The sequence below is a fragment of the Trematomus bernacchii genome, unplaced genomic scaffold, assembly GCF_902827165.1.
Source record: "Trematomus bernacchii unplaced genomic scaffold, fTreBer1.1, whole genome shotgun sequence".
In the NCBI taxonomy this organism is placed as follows: domain Eukaryota; kingdom Metazoa; phylum Chordata; class Actinopteri; order Perciformes; family Nototheniidae; genus Trematomus; species Trematomus bernacchii.
This window is the reverse complement of record NW_022987739.1, coordinates 23,643,165-23,670,453: the sequence shown is the minus strand read 5'-3', so window position 1 is coordinate 23,670,453 and position 27,289 is coordinate 23,643,165. Positions and strand designations below refer to the sequence as shown.

The window sequence follows — 27,289 nt, the reverse complement described above, 5'->3', positions numbered from 1 at the left end:
CACATCTTATACTATCTACATACATCTTATAAGAGTATAATACATATGTATAATATCAGTTAAAATAAGTGCTTAAACATACAGTAGTTCACATTGCAGGAAAGCAATATATTAGTACTTTGTCAGGCTTAATATTTATACCCCCAAAGCTGTTTTCTTATTCAAAATAAGACCTTAACCTAAAGTATTCTTTAATGTTTAAATAAAGCCTATTAGTTTGTCTGTGTGTGTCTCCTATTAATATCTAATAATAAAAATAATACATTTCAATAACGTGCTTTAACCACCAGGTGTCCCTTTCTATCAGCTTTGCACCGTTATGGTGTAAATATACCAATATACCGATTGGATCAAATATAAAAGTCAGCCGAATTAGTATTGATACTGCAAGGAGACTTATATTGTGAAGAGAAATTGAAGATTTTGTTTAATTGCTGATATATTTATGATCCACATCACATATTCAGTTTAGGCGGCAGTTCTTCCTATTTGTCTAGAAGTCTTCTCATCAGGGCTCTATAAATAGCGAACTATGACAGATATGTAATATTTAATGCAGCCGAACCGTGTATTACAATGGCGTTATGTGATGACTTCCAAAGAAAAAAGCAAGCAAACTCGGAATAAAGTATTATTATTTTTTTTTAAATGTTTTCGGATTTCACATCAACAGGAAGTCCGGTTAACTAAAATGTCCGTGCGGAACAATACCCCCAACCCATAGATCCGTGGGTGAATAATGCCAATCACCACATTACACACATCCCTTCACATTTAATGTGAATTTAAAATAAAATAATTTTGCAGACCCCCCTTCACATCACTACACCTTCACTACGACACGCACAATGGACGACGAGCTTTTCATCATGGAAGTGGAATAACGATTTTATACGACATAACCCATCATCAAGGACAACATCAGAAAGGACAAGGCCTGGTGTTTAGTCGCTGGAGTTTGTGGAGTGGAAGGTGAATATTAATGTTTTAAAGTTAATGAATACTTGTAGGTACACTACAGAGCCATTCAGTAGTTTAACATCTTGTGAAAGTAATTAAAAAACTTTTCAGTAAACTTGCATTTCACAAGAAAGTAAGATCTTATTTCCTATATCAAGTATCTGTGAAGGGAAAAACAAGCAAAGAATTATAAGTGAAATCATTTTATTAATCTGAATCTATTCTTTTTTTCAGTCGACGTGTGCAAGCAAAGATAGAAGTCACTCAGGGATGCTTTTGTTAAAAACAGAAAGAAATCTACCCCAAGTGGATCTGCAGGTGGCACCCAAAAGGGCTGGAAATACGCAGATATACAGTAATGTCCTTCGTTTTGCCCTATATACAGCAAAGGAGGTATGTATGCACATTTTTTAATTTATATAATTTTGTAACTTTGTAATTTGTCATGATGTATTGCAAAGGGTATGAAAGAGTTTATTTTAAATTACATACATATGTTCCTATTGCATAAATTAATCCCAAGAAAAAAGGTTTTAATTGTTTTCAGGTTGTTGTTTCTTTTCATATAGTTCAAAAAGCAGCTTGGGCAATCCTTCCCCACTAGAGGAAATGGAGAGATCAGGTACACCAGGAACAGAAGAACAGTCCAGGATAATATCTGGATCTCCAGGCCCACCACCCACACCCACACCCCCACCAATTACAGCCCTACCACCTATAGCCCCACCACCACGTCTGGTACCCCCACCGTCTTCAGAGAGGAGGCCCTCTAGGTCCCGTAGCCCCCAGGGATCCACACCAGCAGCGGCCCAGCGTTCCACAAGGAGGAGGCCACAGAGCACAGACCTTGGAGAGCAACTGATGTCTCTACTGCAGGAACCTCCAGCCACACCACACATGCCAGACTCAGAATTAAAAGAGTCATACCACTTTGCACTCAGTCTTGTGCCTATGTTATGGCGCAGTTCCACTGCAGCGCGGAGCTCGCTTTAAGCCTGCCGTGTCGTGCCGTCCCCTTTTTTGGTTGTGCTTCCACTAGGCCAATTACCGGCGCGGCACGGCGCGGGGCCACTTTTTCACCTCTTTTCTGGCCCTAGAAAATTGTGGTTCTATCGGGGCCAACAAACAGGGCTGAGTCGGGCTGAGTATGCTAAACTAGAGAGAGGAGCGCTGGCAAGAGGGCTAGAACTACAACAAGATGGACATATTTGACCGTGATTTAATTGTAATACACGTTTCAAAATGATGCCGAAGTAACAACATACTGATACCGGTTAGTAAAAACCATGAATTAATGCTTTGTCAAGTCTGCAGACAGACGGCAGGCGAAAAACCTTTTAAAATTCGTGTTTTTCTAGATGGAGATTGGCTAAGCTAACGCAGTATATGCCCCGACCGTCCACACTCACAACAACGGCCTATACAGACATAAATAAAGCAGCGACTGTATTCACCATGACACAGGCAGTCTGTGGTTTGTACTTGTTTAACTTTTGTCTAGTTTCTGAACATATATGAGGAGCTGTGAGCTCTGAGTGCTAACAGCTAACGGTTGTGTTGTGTTTCTGGATTTCTCATTGAAGATGACGTCACGGCTCCGCCTACACTGCGTTACTATAGTAACTACCCCAGTTCCTAAACTGTAATGGAAGCGCAGCATGAAGTCAGTCGGCCCTGTTAAGGCCCAATGCGGCCAAGCCGTACCGAGCCGTACCGAGTGTGGCCGAGGCCGACCGTGTAGTGGAAATGCGCCATTACAAAGGCTGGACAAAGACAGGAAACATCAGGCCAACATCAAAATGTTAAACACCCTTCATAGCCTTGAAAAAGACAATACACAACACCAGCAACATTGGCAGCCGATTGACCATCCCCCCTGTCACAATACTCCAGTCACACCTCCAGGCCAGTAGCCTTTCGGCCAACTGTACCCCAACCCCCACAAGCCCAATCAACACCTACAGGGTCATTCAAGGACATGCTGTCCTCCAGCAGTGGCTCTGCATGGCAGGATGGCAGAACTGGGGGGTCTTTGTATGAAGACCTGTAGAACTGTTGATTGTTTTTGCTGTAAATAGTTCCTTTTTTGTGTTGATTGTTGTACATTTCAACTGTTATATGATATTCCTGTTTAAAATGTTGTTTTGGGTGAAATTGTAATAGTTAAAACGTTTATTAAACTTGTGGTCAGTGATTTATTGATTATATATATAGAATAATTATGATGATGAATGCATATTTTTTTACCACTAAAATACAGCAACACATCTTTGATTCATGTCGTTTATAACTGGACTATTACAATTATTATTAACTGTGTCTGTAGTCTACAACACAACAAAATAGGAAATAACAACAATAAACACAATTTAAACAGACACAAAAATAAACCATTTAACTACTGTAGAAGTACAAATGTCCAGGAAATAAGCCCAAATCAACAAACTGCGAGCCTGCACGCACGACGCTCCGCTTCTGAAACGCGCCCGGTAGGTTATGACGCTGGAGGAGGTCGGACCAAAACTGCGCCGCAGCCGTGACGCAGCCATAACGTGGCGCAGACGGACCCGGTGGAATCTAGGGGTTACAGGCCGGCGACTGGCCTAGGCCATCTTCGGGGTGGTCCGGCCCCAGGCACTGGAAGCACAGGCGGTGCGGATCAGCCCCCGCGATCAGGCCAGGGAATGTCGGGTAGGTCCGGTGCTCAAGGAGTGCTTTTCTTTCTCTTTCTCTTATTCACGTCTATGCTCAGTTTATCACTTCCGCTCGCTGAAGAGAAAGGGATGACAGTCAGGAGGCGAGGCCTCCTTTTATACGGTGAGATGCGCACCGAAGTAGGCCCGCCCCGGGGCCGGCTCCGTCTATAGAAGTCTCAGTAGGTGAATGCTTGCATGATAAGGTAGTACCCATAGAGTCCAGTAGAGGGCGGAGCCTGTGAGAGATATAACATATCTTCTTGCCGCTGCTTTTAATTGAGCTGTTCATATTCGCACTTTAGTATGCCATTTAAACATGTATTGTATACATGTTGTGTTTATTTTATTATATTTGCTTTTTAATGCCTGTTGTAAAATGCCATTATATAATGTGTTTTTACTGTATTTATTCTTAAAATTTATTTTAATTTTGTAAAGCACTTTGAATTGTCGCATGCTGAAAAGTGCTATATAAATAAACTTGCCTTGCCTTGCCTTTGTATTTCCTGTTTTATTATTAAATGTATTTTGTCCTCGTGTCTTGTCTTGTTTTCCCTCCCGTTTGATTGTCCAACAGAGGTGGGAAGTAACTAAGTACATTTAGGCCTACTCAAGTACTGTACTAAAGTAACATATTGAGGTATTTGTACTTTACTTGAGTGTTTTCATTTTATGCTACTTTGTATCTCTACTCTACCTACGTAGAGCTGTGATGTAGGCTGTTGTTTTTCTTAAAGCATATTCAAGTATTAAAGGTCCCATGTCATGGCCATTTCTACTGATCATAATTCCATTGTTGAGGTCTACTAAAATAGATTTATATTGTGCAATGTTCCAAACTCACATTGGTTTCTCATACAGCATCTCTGTATAGTATGTGTATTCACTCTCTGTCCTAAACGGCTTGTTGGAGCTCCTGCCCCCCCCCTCCCTGTGAGCCCAGTGGCCATCTGCGAGACAGCGAGACACAGCGAAACCCAGCCCGAGCACACACACACACCCGCAGCCTGGCTGGGAGTTTGTGTGTGTGCTCACACACAGACTCACAACCTCGCTGCGTCCCGCCATCTCAGGGAGGAGAAATTGGCGGAGCTGCAGCTGAGAAAATATTGAGTGTGTGTGTGTGAGGAGTGTGTGTGTGTGTGAGGAAGTCCATTTGGACCAATCCACGGACTTAACGTAACGGCTGCGCGGACGTAACGTAACGGCTCCACGGATTGGTCCATTTGGACCAATGTTCTGGGGCAGCATAGACAGGTCTTTTCTGTGTTAGAGTTTTACTCGCTACAGGGTGTACTTTGAGGGTTTGTGACTTTGCAGACCGTTTACATGCATAAAAACCTACATAACACCCAAGGGGACGGGTAATAACCGGAAAAGCATGACATGGGACCTTTAAGCATAACTTACCTACATTTGATGAATTTTGCGAACTTATGAGGCAATATACCTCACCTCGAGTGAGTGGCCCAGCCCTTCGTATATTTTTCTTTATGTGGTCCTCTGTGAAAAAAGTTTGGACACCCCTGCTCTAAAGTGTGCTATTTTTGGATCACCACATTTCATAGGGAGGAAGGGAGACTGATAAAAATTTGAATGAACAGGAAGGGAGGGACGGATTTATTTTTTCTTTGTGTTAGTTGCTGGACACAAAATAACTGAGCTCTACAATGTACTGTGTTTGGTTGTCCATGGGAAGATTTAAATGTGATTTCATATGCAGCAAGGAACAAAGTAACTTTGATGAAGCAGTAGTAAAAAGTGGAGGCAACATAAGAAAGAAATAATAAGGGAATGACTGAAAAGTTTCACAATAACAGAAGAGTAGGGAAAAAGGTGTTACAAAGAAGGGGAGAACAGAAGGAAGAAAGGAAAGGCAGAAAGGCAACGTATTTCATCAAAGATATGAACGTGGCTTCTTATTCTCATGTTTAATTTTCCATTCCATACTACATTTCATTTACTAGATTATTCCACTGTGAGTTACACAATGGTGTTTAGTTGGTTCGACAAAGTGTATTGTACTATAAATGAAATTTGGTTTTGGTAAGTGTTTATGAGTGCAGTGCTATTTTTTGCAAGATATATGAGGGGTTTTGCACTTTGGGTAAGTGGTTTTGTGAATCGTGTTTAAAAGTGTTTTGAGAGAATGAGCCATGTATAGACAGTATACTTTTACTCAGTCCATCTGCAGCCTTTCAGCCTCATTCTGTGGTTCACACACAACACTCTGACATGTTAGAAATAAAGACCCTGATTTAATCAGTCGTGTGTTTTTGGAAGTTGGAAGAAAACAAGGACCAAAGTCATGATTGATGCTTCGGGGATTTTATTTACAGTAAAGTTAAGATAAAACAACACATACTACAAGTACAGTTGTGATTTCAGTTTTCACCGTTCACCATATAACTAGAAGGACATGTGCAAATCTAAAAAAATACATTTGATAATAATATATTATTTACATATGGCTCCAATACAATTTTCAATAACAAGTACATTTATCAATATTCTGGCTTAAAGTTGGGGTAGGTAAGTTTGAGAAACCGGCTCGAGATACACTTTTTGTTATATTCCATGGAATGCTCTTAACATCCCGATAGCAATGAATATCTTAAGTGCTTTGACAAAAAATCCATAAAAAAATGTCATCTGTGGAAGCCGTAGTACTGTAAAAAGTACGACCAATCATTTTAGCCGGCCCGGCTAAAATAACTGGATGGCCTACCTGCCTGTCAGCCTTCCATCTGTGCACAAACTTATCTCGTGCCCTCATTGGTCATGTGCGCGTTCGTGTGTGTTGGAGGAGGGGCTCTGTAAGGAAGTGGCAGATTTTCTCCAGTTGTGTATTTTCAAATTCTAGCGATCTCGAGCCGGTTTCTCAAACTTACCTTCCCCACCTTTAACATTTTAATTCCAAAACACAAATCTTGGAAATGATTTAAAGTTATCAATAAACACTTTTCTAATAAAGAGTTTATTCTTTAAAAGTATCCACATTTTTTGGTTGTAGCTTAAAAGGTTTGAGTTTACAAATAGTTTATTAGCAAACATTATGTATATTTCATAGTTTTTGTATTTAACAATTAAGACACAGCCTAAAAACAGTGCTAAGCTAATTTGTATTTTTAAATAGCGTTTGTCTGCTACTAAAGTGTAAAGCATATAACCTGCCTGCAAATAAGTTCAAAATATAACACATTTAAGTCAGTTTTTACGATGAAAGTCTAAAACCAATATAGAAAAATGTATGTTACATTTTCAGAGTATGGGTGTTGCTGCCTCGTGTACTACCCGACCAACTGAAAAAAATAATGTTTTTTCTTATTTGCAGCCAATCAAATGTATGAGTTTAGTTTAGTTTATTTTTTTCGAGCGTGTAAAACCAAAGAAAATACAAATGAAACAAAAGGTGATACAGACATGATACAGTACTATACAAATGAATGCAATAACAAAACGAATATAATATATATATATAATAATCTGTAGTATCATTGTCTGATATCAATAATCAATAAAGCTTTATCTAATTACACGTCCGAAAAGGGGTCGGAAGAAGTTTACACTTATTTAATCCGACCCCTTCTCCCTTTTTTTTTTTTTTTACATCTTAATATATGTTAACATACAATATAAATGTATACTTATAATCTTGCATAATTTATATAATCATTCATATAATATATACAGGCAAGTTAGGACAATGGTCTCTATATATTTATTTATTGAGGATATATGAGGATGTACAGATTATTTTTGCTAATACAATATCTTCTTCCTGGATTTCAAATCATTGCTGTTTAGAACACTACGGCTCTTGCAGGTTTGCCAGAAAATCTATTATTTCTCCGCACATGCTGTTCCGGCGTCTGTCTCTAATCTTCTCCAGAACTTTGATGCTGTTCTTACGAAAGAATGATTGGTGCGGTATCTCTGCTGCCTTCATATGATATTGTATTGACATGTTGATATTGTGTTGTTTGTAAAACAAATAATTTGCATACTTGTTGTAAAGCATTTGTTTGTCTGCAGGTTCCAGATCCCTTTCTAGCAGTTCCTGATATATCTGATCAGCTTTAGCCAGACCACAACGTGACAGTGCGTATACATCTGCAATTTCTATTTTCTTCATAAGTGAGGAATCAGGGTAAAGAGCAATCGCCTCCTCAAGGAGAAGGATTGCTCTGTCTATCATGCTTTTTTCTGGGCGACTTTCCGTGGAAGAAATCTTCCATTTGTAGCAGAGTGTAACACATCTCTTCAGATAACGCTCATCTGGATGGTTCTTCAGAACCTCCTCTGCCAAATCAATGGCCTCATCAACAGATATATACTTTTTGTAAACCCATAGCAATGGTTTTAAACCACTGTAGCTGCTGACAGGACTTCTCAAAACCTTTGTGGCTAACTCACGTGCTTCATCTTCTATTCTTTCTCCTCTCTGAGCACGTTGATCAAGGTAGTGAGCAGCAAGGAACAAGTTCTCTGGATCCTGTTCTTTAGCAATTCTCATTTTCTCCAAGATGTCATCTTCCAGCCCTGTCCTGCTGTGCTTAGAAGCATACATTAAAGCTAAGGCATGGCTAGTGTTCCACTCTCGTATGCCTGGCTGCATCTCGATGGCTCTCTGGAAGTAATCTACAACAAGTGTTTTGTCTCCACTGACCGTCATCAGCGCATAGGCTTTTTCAGCGTAGGTCTCTGGGTGGAGCTCCTCCTGGGATGGAGATGGGTATTTTCTATTCAGGGCGTCGATCTTATACAGGTAGGCCTCGCTCTCTGCTTGGTCTCCCAGGTGGTGGTGCAGCCAAGCCAGGTTCCCGTAGTTCACCACTAACCAGGGGCCCTCATCTGCGCTTCTTATCCGGCTGAAGGCCTCTGTAGCCGTGTTGAAGAACTTCTGGGCGTCTTCACTGAAGCCCAGCTTGTACTGAATGAACCCTTGCAGGTTGTAGATGTGACCCAGCCAGGGGTTTCCATTCTCAGTACCAATGTCTAACAAGTCGTCCCTACAACGAAAAAGTAAGGACCCGTTGAGGTCAAGATCCCAGGTGAAGTGGCACTGCAGGGCCTCCAGTCTGGACATCAGTGTTTGAGCAGCACTAATAGAAAATAACAAAATAAAAAATATTAAAAAACATCCTGAATAGTTTAATACATAATGCCTCTGAAGTTTGCAACATTTAAATACACACTGTTTAACTAATTTAGAGGAAGGGAGAATGGAAGGAAGGAATGGAGTAAAAAACACTGAATACTCAGATAGTAAATGATTAATTCCACTTAATCCCTGAAGATCATTATAAGTGAGGGTTGGAACGTAGAACGATTGGTAAATGGGAGACTTGCCTTCGGGCTCAACTCCCCCTTCACCAACACAACACATGCATTACTGCTGCTTCTGTTTCAATCTGCCTGTCAATGTCACACTCTACTTTACCCCTTGCCCATTAGCAAACATGTTTTAACTCCTTCACTACCTCACAACTCGGGGGGAGCATTCCACCGTTTTCTGGCATAGACCCATGGCTTCAGACTTCAAGGTACTGACTCTCATCATGACTGCTTCACACTCAGCTGCTGAGGGCCCAATGATTGCTGGACACCATGGTCTGCCAACAGAACCACATTGTCTCCAAATAGAAGAAGCACACTTATCAGGGACCTGGATTGGACAATCTCCTTTGGCGAATGAAATTTAAATTCGTGTTCATGGATATATTAAAGGTTATCAGAGAAAATCCCTGTGGAGGCCAGAACTCAGACGGAGAGAAAACAGACACAGCTTTCACTTTGGGTTCAAGGTGATGACAGTTTGAGATGAGAGCTCATAACTACGTTTTGTTCCTTTCTTTTTCAGCATGCAGGGACTAGAACTTTCCTTTTGTTGGGTTAACCAGAGTTGTAGAATGACAATAGCCAAACCTTGAGCCTTGAAACTTTAAACCTCTAAAAAAGGAAATGAAAAATAAATGTAGAATAGAAAAGCTGTAGAATGAAGGGAAGGTTTGGGAACATTTATATTCTTATATTCAGATTTATAGCGCTAATACTTTGGACGTTTGAACTCAATAAGACATTAAATAAATCCTTATGATATTCTTAATATTTTTACATATCAGAAGCGGATACTCACCTCATCATTCAGCTGTTTCCTCAAATCAGTAGTTCTGTAAATGTTGGGATGGTTTTGCTCTTGATGCTTTGGGTCAGCTGCTATAAAGTCGGTGATGTGCCACTTCTGCTTTGCTGTAAATAATGAGAGATGTTGTTGAGTATGCATATTTAAATGTTTACACTGCCAAAACACAAATGCCAGAGGCAATGCATTTAACTCATAAATATTAAAACAAGTTCCTAATAGGTTAATGTAATATCCTCTAAAGTGCGCTATGTTTGGATAACCACCTTTCATAGGGAGGAAGGGAGACGGATACAAATGGAGAAATGAAACTTGAATGAACAGGAACTTTGGAGGGAAGGATTTATTTTGTATTTGTGTTAGTTGCTGGACACAAAATAAATGAGCTCTACAAAGTGTACTGTGTTTGTGTTTGAAAAGCTAAACATGATTTAATATGCAGCAAGGACCAAAGTAACTTTAATGAAGCAGTTGTAAAAAGTGGAGGCAACATATAAATAAATAATAAGGGAATCAATGGATAAAAAGAGTATCACAATAACAGAAGAGTAGGGATGAAAGGTGTTACAAAGAAGGGGAGAAAAGAAGGAAGAAAGGAAAGGCAGAAAGGTAAGAGATCTTTAAAAAAAAAGTTGGATGAAGTTAAATTGTGATCAAAACGTTTGAGACCCACTGAGACAACTTAGACTAAAGTGAACTATCTAAACCCTCAGAGTCCTTTACCTCACTGAGCCTCTCTCTCTCTCCCTCTCTCTCCCTCTCTCTCTCTCTCTCTCTCTCTCTCTCTCTCTCTCTCTCTCTCTCTCCTCTCTCTCTCTCTCTCTCTCTCTCCTTTTACTCTTTTGAGCTACTCTATCAATCCCTGATGTACTGTACAGAGGACATCCTGGTCTTTCCAGTGATATGTCAGTGGTTAAAATTGCATGCTGGGAAGTTCCTCTTTCTTTTCATCCAAAATGGCTGGCATACCAAAACCAAAATGTTATAGAAGCAGGAGGAGAAGTCAAATATTGTTGAATAATTGTAATTTTTACCATGAAAATCATATATGTTCTTGTTTATTAACATGTGAGGAACTATATAATTAGTTCTGAAAGCAATTAAATAATTCAAGTTGTCAAATAACAGCTCTTTTATAAATGTCCATTCTAGTGGGCGTCAGGACCATCTTCATGGACTTAATGACTCAATATTGTTGCAGGAGACGGAACTGAAGCAGATGTTTTCTGTACCAGATAGTTAAGGGAGATTAAGATTTGTAGCTCTCAGATGATGAGAGAGATGAGGATTTCACTCCTGGGATAGAAGACGGGGGGAAAGATGCAGGAGGCTCCATGAGCGCACAGATACAGACAGAGAGACAGATAGGGACGAGCTGGAAAGACATGGCCCTCTGTGGGCCAAGAGTAGCATGTATGTCTTATTGTTGTTTTTATTTTAAGTGGAGCCATGAAAAATGAGAATTGCCTCAGGAATGCAAGCTTTGTTTCTATGGGCATGGTCAAATGGAGACCACATCCATAAAAAGTCAAGATGACCCTACAGCCCGTGCCGACTGGAGTCAATGAGGTACTTTTCCCAGTACATTGACTACAAAGTTTTTGAAGATCTGGAAAGATTCACCAAAAACCAAACTAGTTTTTTCGTGACCGAATAAACAGCAATGTTCAGATCAATTACATTTCATGTTTTAAATAAAGGTGAATTTATTATTGTATTAATATCACTCTACCATAAAACGTTACATAGTCTATTTGTTAATTTTGGCTGTCTTTTCAAACTAAAATGGTCCTGACGTCCTCTACAGTGGACATACTGTAACATTTAAAAATTAAATTAAATTAAAAAAGTCTAAATTGCAAGATGTTTTTTTTAACCCTAAATAGGTAGGAAATCACACAAAAAAGGAAATTGGAAGACACTTTTTTTCCTCGGGTCCCAGGAGGATATGTCATTCCATAACAAACATTGATTTGGCCAGCTCAGCCATCAATGAATAATTAATAATAATAAATAATATTATTTTATTACATGTTGTATTTGTTGATTTTCAACGGCCCTAAAGGGTGGTCTAGCACTTTGAAATCAATTTGAATAATGTCTATTTCCCTCTTAATCTAACTATAATTTAAATACAGTTGTGTTCATTTTAAGTTAATTGTACAGTAATACATTGGACTGGACACTGGAGTGCCAGACTCCTGAAAGAATAAGACAAATATGACAAATAAAAGAGAGGACTTATCTTAGGTTACCAATGGCAGTATCACATGGCTTGATAATGTCATTTCCTCTGTGTCCTTTGACTTACAGTTTTTCTCTTCCTCTGCCAAATAAATAGGATTCGGCATGTTGAGGGACACAGTTTCAGTGTTATATGACTGTTATTAAAAATAATAGCAACAAAAAGTCAATAAAAAGGCTATTTTAATATGCAAGTTGGTCACCAAGAAGGAGGGACCAGGAAATGCCCTTTTCCGTGCTCAAGAACGAATCATATTTTGATACCACTTTTCCTACAACTTCATTTTCATTGTGTCTAAAAAGTGCACTTTTGCTAGATGTACTTCTAGCAAAACCAGTGCATTTTTTAACATTTTGGGCATGGATTATTTGAAATGTCATACGTGGGAGAGAAAATATCCTCCAATTTTGGAATGACCCATATTACAGGGTGTGTTGGTTGGTTGTTATCTTTATATATACAGTCTATGGTTGGTATACATCAATCACAGGTGAAGCTACAGGATGTACTTTGAGGGTTTGTGACTTTGCAGACCGTTTACATGCATAAAAACCTACATAACACACAAGGGGACGGGTAATAACAGGAAAAGCATGACATGGGACCTTTAAGTCTAACTTACCTACATTTGATGAATTTTTCTATCTTATGAGGGAATATACCTCACCTCGAGTGAGTGGCCCAGCCCTTCGTATATTTTTCTGTATGTGGTCCTCGGTGAAAAAAGTTTAGACACCCCTGCTCTAAAGTGTGCTATTTTTGGATCATCACATTTCATAGGGAGGAAGGGAGACCGATCAAAATTTGAATGAACAGGAAGGGAGGGACGGATTTATTTTTTCTTTGTGTTAGTTGCTGGACACAAAATAACTGAGCTCAACAATGTACTGTGTTTGGTTGTCCATGGGAAGATTTAAATGTGATTTCATATGCAGCAAGGAACAAAGTAACTTTAATGAAGCAGTAGTAAAAAGTGGAGGCGACATAAGAAATAAATAATAAGGGAATGACTGGATTCAAAAAAGTATCACAATAACAGAAGAGTAGGGAAAAAGGTGTTACAAAGAAGGGGAGAACAGAAGGAAGAAAGGAAAGGTAAGAGATGATTAATAAAGGTTGATAGAGGTAAGGAAGGAGGATACAAGTAAGTAAGGTATAGGTTGGTAGGAAGAAAGGTATGACATTGAGCAACAAAGTCGAACAAAGCAGACAGGAAATGTTACGGTGACTAAGGGAAATAAAATAGTTAATTCAAAAAAATGATTCTAAACAGATGGATTTAGCATTTCTCCTCCTGCTGAAATACGACCACGAAGAAATCAATCAGTTATAGGTTGATTATTAAAACAAAGAAAAATAAATATATAATTTTAAAATTCCTGTCAACCTGGCATAAATCGAAGAAATAAATTAAGAATTAAGAAGGAATGGATTGGGTGACTTTAAGGATCCATAAGGCTAAAAACGGTCCAATAACTCAATAAGACATTCATTAAATCCCAATGTTACTTATGATGAACTTTTACAGTGAAATCCAGAATCAGCAACTCACCTGATAATTCAGCTGTTTCCTGAGCTCTGTCGTTCTGTAAATGTTAGGATGGTTTATGCTCTTGATGCTGTTGATTTGCTGTAAATGACGAGTTGTTGTTGAGCACGGAGCTTTAAATGCTCACTGCTGATAAAACAAATGTCAGAGGTGGGCCATTTATGCATAAATCTCATGAACTGCCCCTTGACTTTTGTTTCCAGTAATGGCAGGGAGGATCAGAACAACAGCATTCTTTGTTTTCTCTGTAGTTTCTCAAAGCGACATTTCAGAGGGGTAACATTTGTGTTGTCTTAATGCCCCTTAACTTTAGTTTCCCATGAATGAAAACCGACTCTGTCAAATATCGATCAAACTTTGGTTTCACACGTGAGTCATTAAACTGGGTAATATCTGTTCATTTGAAGTGGGCAAAAGTGTTTTTTCTTTTCTCTTTAAAGCTATAAGGGTCATTCCAGAATTGGAGGACATTTAGACGTCACAACTTTTGAAAAAGTAACCCTCTATTTCCTAATTTGATGTTATGTATTTGAGAACAACAGGTAGTAAACCATCACAAACAATCAATTGTAATAATGTCTATTTCCCTCTTAATCTAACTATAATTTAAACACAGTTGTGTTCATTTTGAACATTACATGTAGCTAAAGATCATACATTGTACTGCAGGAATTTCAACTCTTTAACTCTTTACTCTAATTATAGTAACAGGTTTGCAAATCAATGCCAATGTTAGCTTTTAGCTCACAAATGAATGCCAGCAGCACAATGTAATGCTACTTTCAAGGCAAGGACTAACTTAGATATTCAACTAAAGAAAGATCAAAGTCAAAATCAACTTTATTGTAATCTTCCAGTTTGTGTGTACAGACAGAGAGATCGAAATACCGTTTCCCACAATCCCGAATATAAAAACAAATATAAAAATATGTATGCAAATATGTATATACACAGTCAAAGACACATTTTTACATGTGCACACATTAAGACCTAAATAAAAACACAACAATAAATATGTACAAAATAAAAGTCACTTTAATATTTTGAGAATGTGCATTAGTGCAGATTGTCCATAGAATGTGCATTATTGCAAGATTGTCCATAGCAGCGTAAAAAGTGTCTGGTGCTGGATTTGAGTGTCTGAGTGTGTGAGGGAGTTATAGTCCAGTGGGGGAAGGGAGGAGAGGGAGGAGAGGGGGAGGGAGGCGAGGGAGGGGAGGGAGGGGAGGGACGGGAGAGAGTTCAGCCTCCTGACAGCCTGGTGGAAAAAACTGTTCTTTAGTCGGGTGGTGCTCGACTTCAGGCTGCATAACCTCATCCCTGAAGGCAGGAGCGTGAAGAGGCAGGTGGAGGGATGGGTGGGGTCACCCACAATGCTGAGTGCTCTGCGGGTGAGGCGGGTGTTGTAAATGTCCTAAAGTGATGGGAGTGAGGCACCGATGATCCTCTCAGCTGTGTTCACAATGCGCTGCAGGCATGGGCGTAATTTCCACTGGGGACAGGGGGGACATGTCCCCCCCACTTTTCAAAATCCCATTTGTGTCCCCCCCACTTTTTAAATGTGTTTATTATTTATTTTTCACGCAAGCGGTCATCGTCACGGAGGATTGGGTTGTTGTTAGCATCTGGTGCTAGCTCGGAGCTAACGGAGAATTGGAAGCTGTTTCAACAATAAGGAGAGGGAGAGCTCTCTCCTGTCGGACTGAGAGAGATAACGCTCAGGGAGGTAAAGAACTCGCTGAGCGATTAGATTGTAAACTTTAGTCTAGTTATCTCAGTGGGTCTCAAACGGTTTGGTCATCTATGTAAACAAATATTTCCATCTATTTAATATTAGTTGTATATAAAATAAGTTAATAAATCCTTCCAATGTGTACTATCTATAGGTCAGTACAAAAATAAAAAAACACAGTTTGAAAGGGGAGTGATTAGTCAAATATGCATAAATAAAAAGAAAGAAAGCAGACTAGATAAGATAAAGATATAGAGAGGAGTTTATCAATGATTTGTTATTGCTTGTGAGCATATTCTAATGTTTTTTGGAGTATTAAAATATATACAGTTCTGTTTTATATGAGTGTTGAGAACTGTATCCATACATCTCTTCATTTGTGCACCAGATTGATGCATTTAGCTTCGATTTAAAGAAAACAAATCTTCCCGGGGTGCATGCCCCGGGACCCCCCTAGAGGATGTGAGGTCATCACAAATAAAACAGGTTCACATGGATAGGATACTAGATAAGTGTGCACACTCATTATATACACTACACATTTTTCTTGGATTTGTTAACACTATAGTCCCTAATATATTTGTAGAAAGGCAGGAAATTAAATTAAATTGAGAACATTTTTCATTGCGGAGGACCCCCTGTTTTGTGTCCCTCCCACTTCTCAAACCAAAGTTACACCCTTGGCTGCAGGGTCTTGCGATTGGATGCTGTGCAGCTTCCGAACCACACCGTGATGCAACCGCTGAAGATGCTCTCGATGGCGCCTCGGTAGAAGGAGAGCATGATGGGGGGGGGCTCTGTTCAGTTTTCGGACGAAGTAGAGGCGCTGCTGGGCTGTCTTGGTGATTGACTCGGTGTTGTTACTCCAGGAGAGGTCCCCGGTGATGTGCACCCCCAGGAATTTGGTGCAGCTCACCTGCTCCACAGCAGCACCACCAATGGTCAGTGGGTGGGGGTGTTGGGTGTCGTTTCTCCTGAAGTCGACCACACTCTCTTTTGTTTTCCCCACATTGAGAAAGAGATTGTTATCTATGCACCACGTGGCCAGCTGCTTCACCTCCCTCCTGTAGTGGGTCTCGTTGTTGTTGCTGATGAGACCCACCACGGTTGTGTCATCCGCAAACGTGATGAAGTGGTTGGAGCTGTGTGCAGTCGTGGGTCAGCAGGGTGAAGAGCAGGGGGCTGAGCACACATCCTCTGGGGGGCCCCCGTACTCAGTGTGATGGCTCCTGATGTGTTGTTGCCGACCCGTACAGATTGGGGTCTGGCAGTGAGGAAGTCCAGCAGCCAGTCACAGAGAAAGGGGCTGAGGCCCAGGCTGCTGGGGGATGATGGTGTTGAATGCTGAGATAAAGTCTATGAACAGCATCCTCACATAAGAGTTGTTAGTGTCCAAGTGGGTGAGGGCTGTATGGAGAGCAGAGGAGATTGCATCCTCAGTGGACCGCTTTGCTCGATATGCACTATAACTTTAAATTGAATCCGTTTGATTCAGATAAAAAGAGTAACAGGGATGAGTAGGTTAGACTAGAGTGCCAGACGCCTTCTAGACTGAAATAATATGAAAAATATGACAAATAAAAAAGAGGACTTATCTTTGGTCTACACATGCACATGGCTTGATAACGTAATTTCCTCTGTGTCATTTGACTTACAGTTTTCTCTTCCTCTGCCAAGCTAAATATGATTCCGTCACAGGGTTGCGTGCATGTTGAGGGACACACTTTTAGTATAAAATAACTGTTATGATCAGGGCCGGCTCTGACCAATTTGCTGCCCTAGGCAAGAGTTTAGCTGGTGCCCCCCACCCCAGCCTGAAAATCGTACAGTAGAAAAGTAAAGATCAATAGGGTATCCAAGCAGTGGTGAGCCGTGACTTTTATACCTGGGTCCTCTGACCCCCACCCCTTCCCTCGAAAAAAAAGAGAAAAAAAAGAAGAGTTATTACGTCACAGCGTATACTTCAGCGGAATATCATGCTAATCATAAATCTATCGATCATAAATCTATCGATTAGATTTATGATTCGAAAATAATAAAAGTAGGGTAGACATGTGGATATTATCCGGCTGAACAAAACGTGCATTTATCTAACAGGTTCGTTCCACAGACCTTATTTCGAGCTATTTTCCAAAACCCTATGGAGAAATCCCATTGCTTTTTTATCGAGGGAACCTATGCGCAGCTTCACTTAGGACGCGTCACTGCACCACTTGCATAGACTTCACAGCGGGCGGAACTTGTCATAAAGTCCGCCAAAAATAAAGCCCACCCATTTAGAGGGAAGATATGATAGGTCAATTGTACTGTCATTTTTTTTTTTTAGAGAGGGCCTAGAGGGCCCTGACGGCTCGCCACTGTATCCAAGGAATACACACTAGAAGAATGAAAACTCTACTAATAGGTTATAACATACAAAAGGGTTCGGATGTATTTAGTATCGTATGAAAGTAAAATGTTTCAATCTGGTGCACTTTGAGCGCTAAATAACTAGAGACTAGATCTTAGACTAAAGTTAACTAAACACTCAGAGAGTCCTTTACTTCACCTGAGCTGTAGTTATCAGCCTCTCAGTCTGACAGGAGAGCTCCTCCACCTTGTTCTAGCAACAGTGTTTCATATCTGTTAGCACAGCTAGCACCAGAAGCTAAAAACAACAATGCCCGTCTAGGTGCGAGCTCTATCAATTCAATTCAATTAAATAGCTTTATTAGCATGACCATAATTACATACAGTATTGCCAAAGCTCTGTGTAATTGCATCAACATCCATACACAAATACATATTTGAAACAAACACAATTCTGAGCATAAGAAAAAAATGCATTCAATTCATACATTAATAAAACAAGTAGAGATAGACTCTCTCTGAGAAGGGTCACTGTGCCCTGCAGCTTGTCTTCAGGATGCAGCTCCTGCTCCTCAACGCTGCTAGCTTTCTCCGTGTTTTGTGTCTTTGTTAATGCCTTAATAATATTGAAATCTTCTTGGATTAAGGTCAGACTGGCCTGGCTCCTTTGGAACATGATTGTTCCGTTATGGTAAGCATTTACCGTCAGCTGTTGTCTCTGTCGTCATCTCCAAGAGTCTGCCACTACATATTCCTCTCTTCTTGTGGTCTTTATAGTGGGAACAAATTGCTTTATGCCAAGAATCAGTGTTGTCTGTATACAGCAGGAAGTTACAAATGACTAGCTTGTCTCCCTGGTGGCTGTAGTCTGCTATTAATATATCTTGGAAGTTTACATTTGACTAAACTTGGCCAACATACTGTATAGCCTACAGGTCTATTATCATGATCTTAATTTGTATTATTTTGTCCTTGTGTCTTGTTTTACTTCCTGTCTCTGCTTTCCCTCCCATTTGATTGTCCAACAGAGGTGGGAAGTAAATAAGTACATCTACTCAAGTACTGTACTAATATACCATTTTGAGGTACTTTACTTGACTGTTTTCATTTTGAGGTACTTCACTTGACTGTTTTCATGTTATGCTACTCTGTACTTCTACTCCATTACAATTTCAGAGGTCAATTGTGTACTTTTACTCCACTAAATGTATTTAATGATGTGAAATATAATCAACACTTAACTTTAGTTACACCTGGAGTAAATTCACAAGCTACCCTGCAGTATACAAAGTCATTCAAACTAGCTGCACCTTTACCAGCTTTGAGAACACTTTAATACATCAATAATTATAATCAAAACATATTATATATTATTCTGAAATGGGCCAATCTGCATATTAAGTACTTTACTTTTTGTACGTTAAGTATATTTTGAGGCTAATTATTTTGTACCTTTACTTGAGGAACATTTTGATTGCAGGACATGAACTTGTAAAAGAGTATTCCTACACTCTGATTCTTCTGCTTTTACTTAAGTACAAGAACTGAGTACTTTTTCCACCTCTGTTGTGCAATTCTTTACACGTGCTACACCTTGGGTTGTGCATGCCCTCCCCAGCTGTTGTCTTGGTGATTAGTCTTTTGTGTATACATGCCTGTTTTCCCTCGTGTTCTCTGTCAGTTCTTCGTCATTGTTTCCATAGTTTGGTTCCTGTTCCCTCTCTGTATTCTTCTGGATTTCCCTCGTCTGCCCTCCTATGTCCTCCAAGTCTACCCGGTTTGTTACTCGTTTTTGTTAGTTACTTTTCTTTTGTTGACCTTGCCTAACCCTCCATTTTTTATTTATTTATTTGGAACAGCTTTGGTTATTAAAGCTTGCTTTTTGTTTATACTTGTATACCTGCCTCTTTCATTATGCATTTGGGTCCTGATTCCCTTTCCCTGTGACACATATAGGATTCATAGAAAGAGACAGTGCATGGTGATATGTAAATGAGTTCATATCAAATGGAAAAGTTAAGTTTTAATGCACGTTATTTTCTACTCAGTTAGATAATGAGCAGCAGCTGTCTGCAGTGTCAGAATGAAGAGCTGTTGGAGACACCTGCACCATGCTGCTCTGCTGCTGCCATCTACTGCTGTAACCAGGTTACTGTTTGGATACCACATCCTGTTGACAGGGTACTGCTGGACTAAAAAAACAAACACTTATTTTAACATAAAAACTCATCGTCTTTTACAGAAGCAGTGTCTTTCTGCGCCCCTTATCCCTTGGGGAAATTCTTATACAGCTCTTTTGTTTATTGCTCATCCTTGTTGACTTCAAAGTGGAACATTTAAGCACCTTGTGTGCAGTACTGCTAAATTATGTGAAGAGAATATGCATGTATTAACCCTAAAGCAACCAAAAACAAATATAGGTTTGCATAATGCCTTTTTATTGTTTTTTACAATATAGAGGCACTCTTGACATACAATCAGTTGCATCATGCAATAATATTGAGGCTAAACATCCATCATATATTGCAATACCAATCACACATTTGTATATTGCACGAATAAAAGCTTACAACAAATCACATTTCATAGGTTATAGAGTATTTGAGCTAGAAAGAACAGTGCACATGGAAAAAACATACACATAGTTTAAGGAAAACAACATGTCAACAACCAGTGTTATAAAGGATTTGGCTTGTTTCCTAAATCGAGTGTACTACTGCTGACAGTTTTCCAGTGTATAAGTATAAGCTTTTAGATATATCTTTAAACAGCCTCTGTCTACTACTCATGTGCAGACACTTGTTAAAACTGCCTTTAAAGTACACAGCTCAATCAATAAGTATGTACAGATTATTTTTAGGGAATGCAATACCTATGTTTTTTTCTGATTGTTCTCCCTGTGCTGTTAAGAACACTACGGCTCTTGCAGGTTTGCCAGACACTTCCTTATTTCTCCACACATTCTATCCCTGCCTCTGTCCCTGATCTTCTCCAGAACTTTAATACTGTCCTTACGAAAGACGGATTGGTGCGGTATCGCTGCTGCCTTCATGTGACATCGTATTGACATTTTGCGATCCTGTTTTTGTAAATGTAGATATTTTGCGTAGCTGTTGAAAAGCACCTGTTGGCCTGCAATTTCCAGATAACTTTTTAGCAGTTCCTGATATATCCGCACGGCTTTAGCCTTACCATCATGTGACTGTGCGTATATCGTGGCAAGGTGTATTTTCCTCATAAGTGACGAATGAGGGTAAAGAGCAATCACCTCCTGATGGAGACTGACTGCTCTGTCTAGCATGCTTTTCTTTGGGGGACCCTCACTGCAAAAGACCCTCTTTTCGTAGTAGCAGAGAGCAGCACGTCTCTTCAGATAACGCTCATCTGGATGGTTCTTCAGAACCTCCTCTGCCAAAACGATGGCCTCATCAACAGATATATACTTTCTGTAAACCCATAGCAATGGTTTTAAACCACTGTAGCTGCTGACAGGACTTCTCAAAACCTTTGTGGCTAACTCACGTGCTTCATCTTCAATACTTTCTCCTCTCATAGCACGTTGACAAAGGTAGTGAGCAGCAAGGTACAAGTTCTCTGGATCCTGTTCTTGGGCAATTCTCATTTTCTCAAAGATGTCATCTTCCAGCCCTGTCCTGCTGTGCTTAGAAGCATACAATAACGCTAAGACATGCCAGCTGTTCCACTCTCGTATGCCTGGCTGCATCTCGATGGCTCTCTGGAAGTAATCTGCAACAAGGTTTATGTCGCCGTTAAACGTCATCAGCGTATAGGCTTTATCAGCGTAGATCTCAGGGTGGAGCTCCGTCTGGGATGAAGATGGGTATTTTGTATTCAGGGCATCGACCTTTGACAGGTAGGCCTCACTCTCTGCTTGGTCTCCAAGGGAGTGGTGCAGCCAAGCCAGGTTCCCGTAGTTCACCACTAACCAGGGGCCCTCATCTGCGTTTTTTATCTGGCTGAAAGCCTGTTTAGCCGTGTTGAAGAAACTTTGGGCATCTCCACTGAAGCCCAGCCTGTACTGAATGAACCCTTGCAGGTTGTAGATGTGACCCAGCCATCTGTTTCCATTCTCAGTACCAATGTCTAACAAGTTGTCCCTACAAGGTAAAAGTAAGGACCTGCTGAGGTCAAGATCCCAGGTGAAGTGGCACTGCAGGGCCTCCAGTCTGGACACCAGTGTTTGAGCAGCACTAATAGAAAATAACAAAATTACAAATATTTTAAAACATCCTGAATAGTTTAATACAAAATGCCTCTGAAGTTTGCAACATTTTAATACACACTGTTTAACTAATGTAGAGGAAGGGAGAATGGGTTGAGAATGGAAGGAAGGAAGGGAGTAAAAAACACTGAATAGACGGATAGTAAATTATCCATTTCACTTAATCCACAGCTCTTCCCCCAAACCTTGAGCCTTGAAACTTTAAAACTCTGAGAAAGGAAATGAAAAATAAATGTAGAATAGAGAAGGTTTGGAAACATTTATATTCATATATTCATATTCATACTGCTAATACTTTGGACCCTTGAACTCAATAAAACATTCAATACATCCTTATGATACTCATTAAATATTTTTACAATGATGTATAATTCAGAAGCAGATACTCACCTCATCATTCAGCTGTTTCCTCAAATCTGTAGTTCTGTAAATGTTGGGATGGTTTTGCTCTTGATGCTTTGGGTCAGCTGCTATAAAGTCGTTGATATGCCCCTTCTGCTTTGTTGCAAATAATGAGAGATGTTGTTGAGTATGCATATTTAAATGTTCACATTGCCAAAACGCAAATGCCAGAGGCAATGCATTTAACTCGTAAATATTAAAACAAGTTCCTAATAAGTTAATGTAATATCCTCTAAAGTGTGCTATGTTTGGATAACCACCTTTCATAGGGAGGAAGGGAGACGGATACAAATGGAGAAATGAAAGTTGAATGAACAGGAACTTTGGAGGGAAGGATTTATTTTGTATTTGTGTTAGTTGCTGGACACAAAATAAATGAGCTCTACAAAGTGTACTGTGTTTGTGTTTGAAAAGCTAAACATGATTTAATATGCAGCAAGGACCAAAGTAACTTTAATGAAGCAGTTGTAAAAAGTGGAGGCAACATATAAATAAATAATAAGGGAATCAATGGATAAAAAGAGTATTACAATAACAGAAGAGTAGGGATGAAAGGTGTTACAAAGAAGGGGAGAAAAGAAGGAAGAAAGGAAAGGCAGAAAGGTAAGAGATAATTTAAAAAAGGTTAGGAAGGAAGATACAAGTAAGTAAGGTACAGGGTGGTAGGAAGAAAGGTATGAAATTGAGCAACAAAGAGTCGAACAAAGCAGACAGGAAGTGTTACAGTGAATAAGGGAAATGAGTTGTGACACATCATCATAGTTACAGTGACCAAGTATTTCATGCCATGTTTGAATGTCATAACATCCATAACATGCATCGTCCTCAGCTTCACAGTCCACAGTGTTTAAAAAATAAAGTCTATCATATTCCTTGATGTCAAATATTTTACCTCTCTGGTGAATCAGCTGGTTACAACCCTGACGAAAGTTCACTGATGCTCCGTTGGCTGTCGCTGCTTTAACAGAGAAAATGTCTTGTGGATAGGACGGTATGTAGAGCGCGTCCTTCAGCATCGCTGTCACTCGTCGTCCCTCCGTGTCTTGCAGGCAGACCTCCGCCTCTCCTTTCTTCAAAGCGACACCACTTGTTCTTGTCCCGTCAGCCAATTCAACAAAGTGGTCTTTCGGTTGAAAAGTCTCATCGAACCTTTTAAACTTGTCGATGTTCGTTATTATGTGTGACGTTGCTCCGGTGTCGACCATCAGCCCTTTATGTGTAACTCCGGTTACTGGACTGTCACGTACTTTAAAAACAAATGAGTGGTCCTCAACGTCAGTTGCTTGTTTAGCATTGTCTCTCTCTTTGCGTCTGCAGTTTGCATCTATATGTGTGGAACTTTTGCAAAAACTGCACCACTGTCTCTGGTCTTTGCTACTCGCACTTCGACACTCACGAGCCCGGTGCCCTTTCTGACCGCAGTTGTAGCAGGTGATATTGGGGCCATCTCTCCACTTCACCCAGCCACTCGCTTTCATAATATTATCAGATTCCTCACTCAAGTTGGCATTGTATTTTTCTGTGCTTTCATAGCTCCTCAACTTTGTTTTGAACTCACCAAAAGTTAGCTTCTCATCCCCTTGTGTAATGTGGATGGCAAACGGCCTAAAACAGATTGGCAGTCCCTTTAAAATCATGGCTATCAGCAGCCCGTCGCTAAGAGTCTCTTCAGCATTTCTCAGTGCTGTAATTGCCGTTTCGGCACGAATAATATAGTCAGTGACGCTCTCATTAGCGGCTTTCTGCAGCGACGTTAGTTCAGTGTAGAGGCTGATCACCCGTGGTTTCCCTTTCCCAGCGTAGTGGTCCCTCAATATTTGTAACGCTTTTCTTCCATTGTCCGCTGCTTCTCTCATGATCAGTGAAAGGCTTTTATCGTCCAGTACCTGGATCAATTCCGCATAGGCTTCTTCGTTTTTCTGATCATCAGCCTCATCCTCTACACCTGGCTCCTCTAGGATGGCAGCCTTCAATCCTAGCAGTCGCAGGTGACCCAAAAACTTTGTCTCCCATAACTCGTAGTTCTTCTCATCTCCGTCGAAACACAAACGGTTCCACCGGCTTCCATGGTCCCTCCTGGGCCCATAACCTGTTAGCGATGCCATGATCTTAGGGCAGGAATACCGTGAACATAGTTTAACGTGACAGAGGAATAAATACACACATACACCATCAGCTGTGCTTCAATCGGAAGTGACACGTTTTATTGCGCATGTCCCTTTTATCACGGGAATACAGGAAGTGATTAGCATAAGAGTATTAAATAAACAAATTCATATATTACATTTCATAATTCAACAGTTAATAAAAAATGTAAATTGTAAACAGATGGATTCAGCATTTCTCCTCCTGCTGAAACACAACCTCAAATACATTAATCAGTAATAGGCTTATTATTGAAAAAAACATTTAGAAGTGAACACTTTTGAGAACCTTTTAATTTTCTGTTATGTATTTTAGAATAACCGGTTGTAAACCATCACAAACATTGATTTGGCCAGTTGCTTTTATTCATTTTTTTTTATTTTAATAAGAGTTTCAACTGATCACTGAACACACAGTACAGATCACAAACTGTACTGTGTGTGCTTCTAAGGTTGTGTCAAAGTGAAACTCATCCCTTAAGTGCATTGGGGCGTTCCCTTTTTCCAGAAAATACATTTCTTGAGAACTGAAACTAACTAACTTAATAACCCTAAATCGCTTTATGATTGACATTCAGCCTCACCTGTCAGGGTTGAGTGAAGCAGGCAGGACCCAAATGCAGATTTTACGGGAAATACCTTTATTTCAAGGTTAAATTGTCCAAAACAGAACACAACCCCGTGAACACAGTCACAGACAAACAAGGAACTAATAATGACAGACAGAAAAACCAGAACTAAAATACATAACTAGGCACCACATAACTAGGGCCAAAAGGGTGGGTGGAGGGGGTCTGGAGGACGGGTTTGGGCTGACAGCCCAGGGGCACAGCAGAGGACCCGGAAGGGGTCTCGGGCGGATGGCCCGGGGGCAAGGCAGAGATCAAGGAGGGGGTCTCGGGCGGACGGCCCGGGGGCAAGGCAGAGTTAAAAAAGGGGCGAAGGCCACAGCGGGCGAACTCAGGGGGCCGCGCATGAGAGCGAAGGCTGCGGCTGGAAGAGTCAGGAGGCCGGGCTCGAAGGCGAAGGACGCGGCTGGGGAACTCAGGGGGCCGGGCTAGCGGGTGAAGGCCGCGGCACTCAGGGAGCCGGGCTCGAGGGCGAAGGCCGTGGCACACAGGGGGCCGGGCTCGAGGGCGAACAAGAAGGCGGTGACGGGACAGGTCTGGAGGACGGGCAGGAAGGCGCTGACGGGACAGCTCCGGAGGCCGGGCAGGACCCGGTGTCGGCCGGACCCCCAACGGAACAGGACACAGAGTTGGCAGGACCCCCGGCGGGATAGGTGTCGGCAGGGCCCCCAACGAAACAGAACATGGAGCTGGCAGGACCCCCGGCGTAGCACGTGTCGGCGGAACCCCCAACAGGACAGGACATGGTGTTGGCAGGAAACCCGGCGGAGCACGTGTCGGCGGGACCCCCAACAGGACAGGACATGGTGTAGGCAGGAAACCCGGCGGAGCAGGTGTCGGCGGGACCCCCAACAGGACAGGATCTGGTGTTGGCAGGAAATCCGGCGGAGCAGGTGTCGGCGGAACCCCCAACGGGACAGGACATAGGGTTGGCAGGACCCCCGGCAGAACAGTAGTCGGCGGGACCTCCAACGGCAAAGGACATAGGGTTGTCAGGACCCCCGGCAGAACAGTAGTCGGCGGGACCTCCAACGGCACAGGACATAGGGTTGGCAGGACCCCCGGCAGAAGAGTAGTCGGCGGGACCTCCAACGGCACAGGACATAGGGTTGGCAGGACCCCCGGCAGAACAGTAGTCGGCGGGACCTCCAACGGCACAGGACATGGAGTTGGCAGGGGCCCCAGCGGAACCTCCAACGGACCAGGACATTGGGTAGGGACTTGAGAGGGGACTCCAGAGGTGACTTGAAAGGGGACTTGAGAGGGGACTTGAGAGGGAACTCGAGAGGGAACTCGAGAGGAGACTCAAGAGGAGACTCGAGAGGAGACTCGAGATGGGATTAGAGAGGGGATTAGAGAAGGGACTTGAGAAGGGACTTGAGAAGGGACTTGGGAAGAGACAAGAGCAGGGACTTGAGTAGGGACTGGAGAGGGGACTTGAGAAGGGACTAGAGAAGGGACTTGAGAAGGGACTAGAGAAGGGACTGGAGAAGGGACTTGAGAAGGGACTAGAGATGGGACTTGAGAAGGGACTTGAGAAGAAACTTGAGATGGGACTGGAGAAGGGACTTGGAAAGGGACTAGAGAAGGGACTAGATAAGAGAGAAGGGACTAGAGAAGGGACTAGAAAAGGGACTAGAGAAGGGACTAGAAAAGGGACTAGAAAAGGGACTAGAGAAGGGACTTGGGAAGAGACCAGGGATTTGAGTAGGGACTGGAGAGGGGACTTGAGAAGGGACTAGAGAAGGGACTAGAGAAGGGACTAGAGAAGGGACTGGAGAAGGGACTGGAGAGGGGACTGGAGAGGGGACTAGAGAAGGGACTAGAGGAGAGACTAGAGGAGAGAGGAGGGACTAGAGGAGGGACTAGAGGAGGGACTTGAGTAGGGACTTGAGAGAGGGCTTGAGAGGGGACTTGTGTCGGGTTGTACGCCGACAGGACACGGGGAGCAGGAGTCGGCCGGAACGCCGACAGGACACAGGGAGCTGGTGTCGGCCGGAGAGCCAACAGGAGATGAGGTGCTGGAGTCGGCCGGTACGTCGACAGGACACGGGGAGCTGGAGTGGGCCGGACCACCGACAGGACACGAGGGGCTGGAGTGGGCCGATCCACTGACATAACACGGGGGGCTGGCGTCGGCCGGGGAGCCAGTACTGGAGCCGAAACTGGAGCCGGAACCATGGCTGCTGGGGCCG

At 41.7% G+C, this 27,289-nt stretch overlaps 2 protein-coding genes and 1 pseudogene across 3 annotated transcripts; all 3 read right to left on the bottom strand.

Moving 5' to 3' along the window:
* LOC117495161 overlaps positions 1 to 27,289 on the bottom strand; it is a 527,883-nt pseudogene that overhangs the window by 436,804 nt on the left and 63,790 nt on the right.
* Positions 7,385 to 13,719, bottom strand: LOC117495798 (interferon-induced protein with tetratricopeptide repeats 2-like). 2 transcript variants are annotated; one of them, XM_034147327.1, is made up of 3 exons: positions 13,599 to 13,717; positions 9,796 to 9,908; positions 7,385 to 8,761 (listed from the first exon to the last, which is right to left on the bottom strand). In XM_034147327.1, the coding sequence occupies exons 2-3, from the start codon at positions 9,801 to 9,803 to the stop codon at positions 7,468 to 7,470; spliced, it is 1,302 nt and encodes a 433-aa protein (XP_034003218.1). In that variant the 5' UTR covers positions 9,804 to 9,908; positions 13,599 to 13,717; the 3' UTR covers positions 7,385 to 7,467. The 2 variants fall into 2 exon arrangements, with proteins under 2 accessions (XP_034003218.1, XP_034003220.1); XM_034147329.1 differs by lacking the exon at positions 9,796 to 9,908 and having other exon boundaries at positions 13,599 to 13,719.
* On the bottom strand, positions 20,591 to 22,397 carry LOC117495797 (interferon-induced protein with tetratricopeptide repeats 1-like). The gene is made up of 2 exons (XM_034147326.1): positions 22,310 to 22,397; positions 20,591 to 21,887 (listed from the first exon to the last, which is right to left on the bottom strand). Exons 1-2 carry the CDS (start codon positions 22,315 to 22,317, stop codon positions 20,591 to 20,593), a joined length of 1,305 nt encoding a protein of 434 aa, XP_034003217.1. The 5' UTR covers positions 22,318 to 22,397.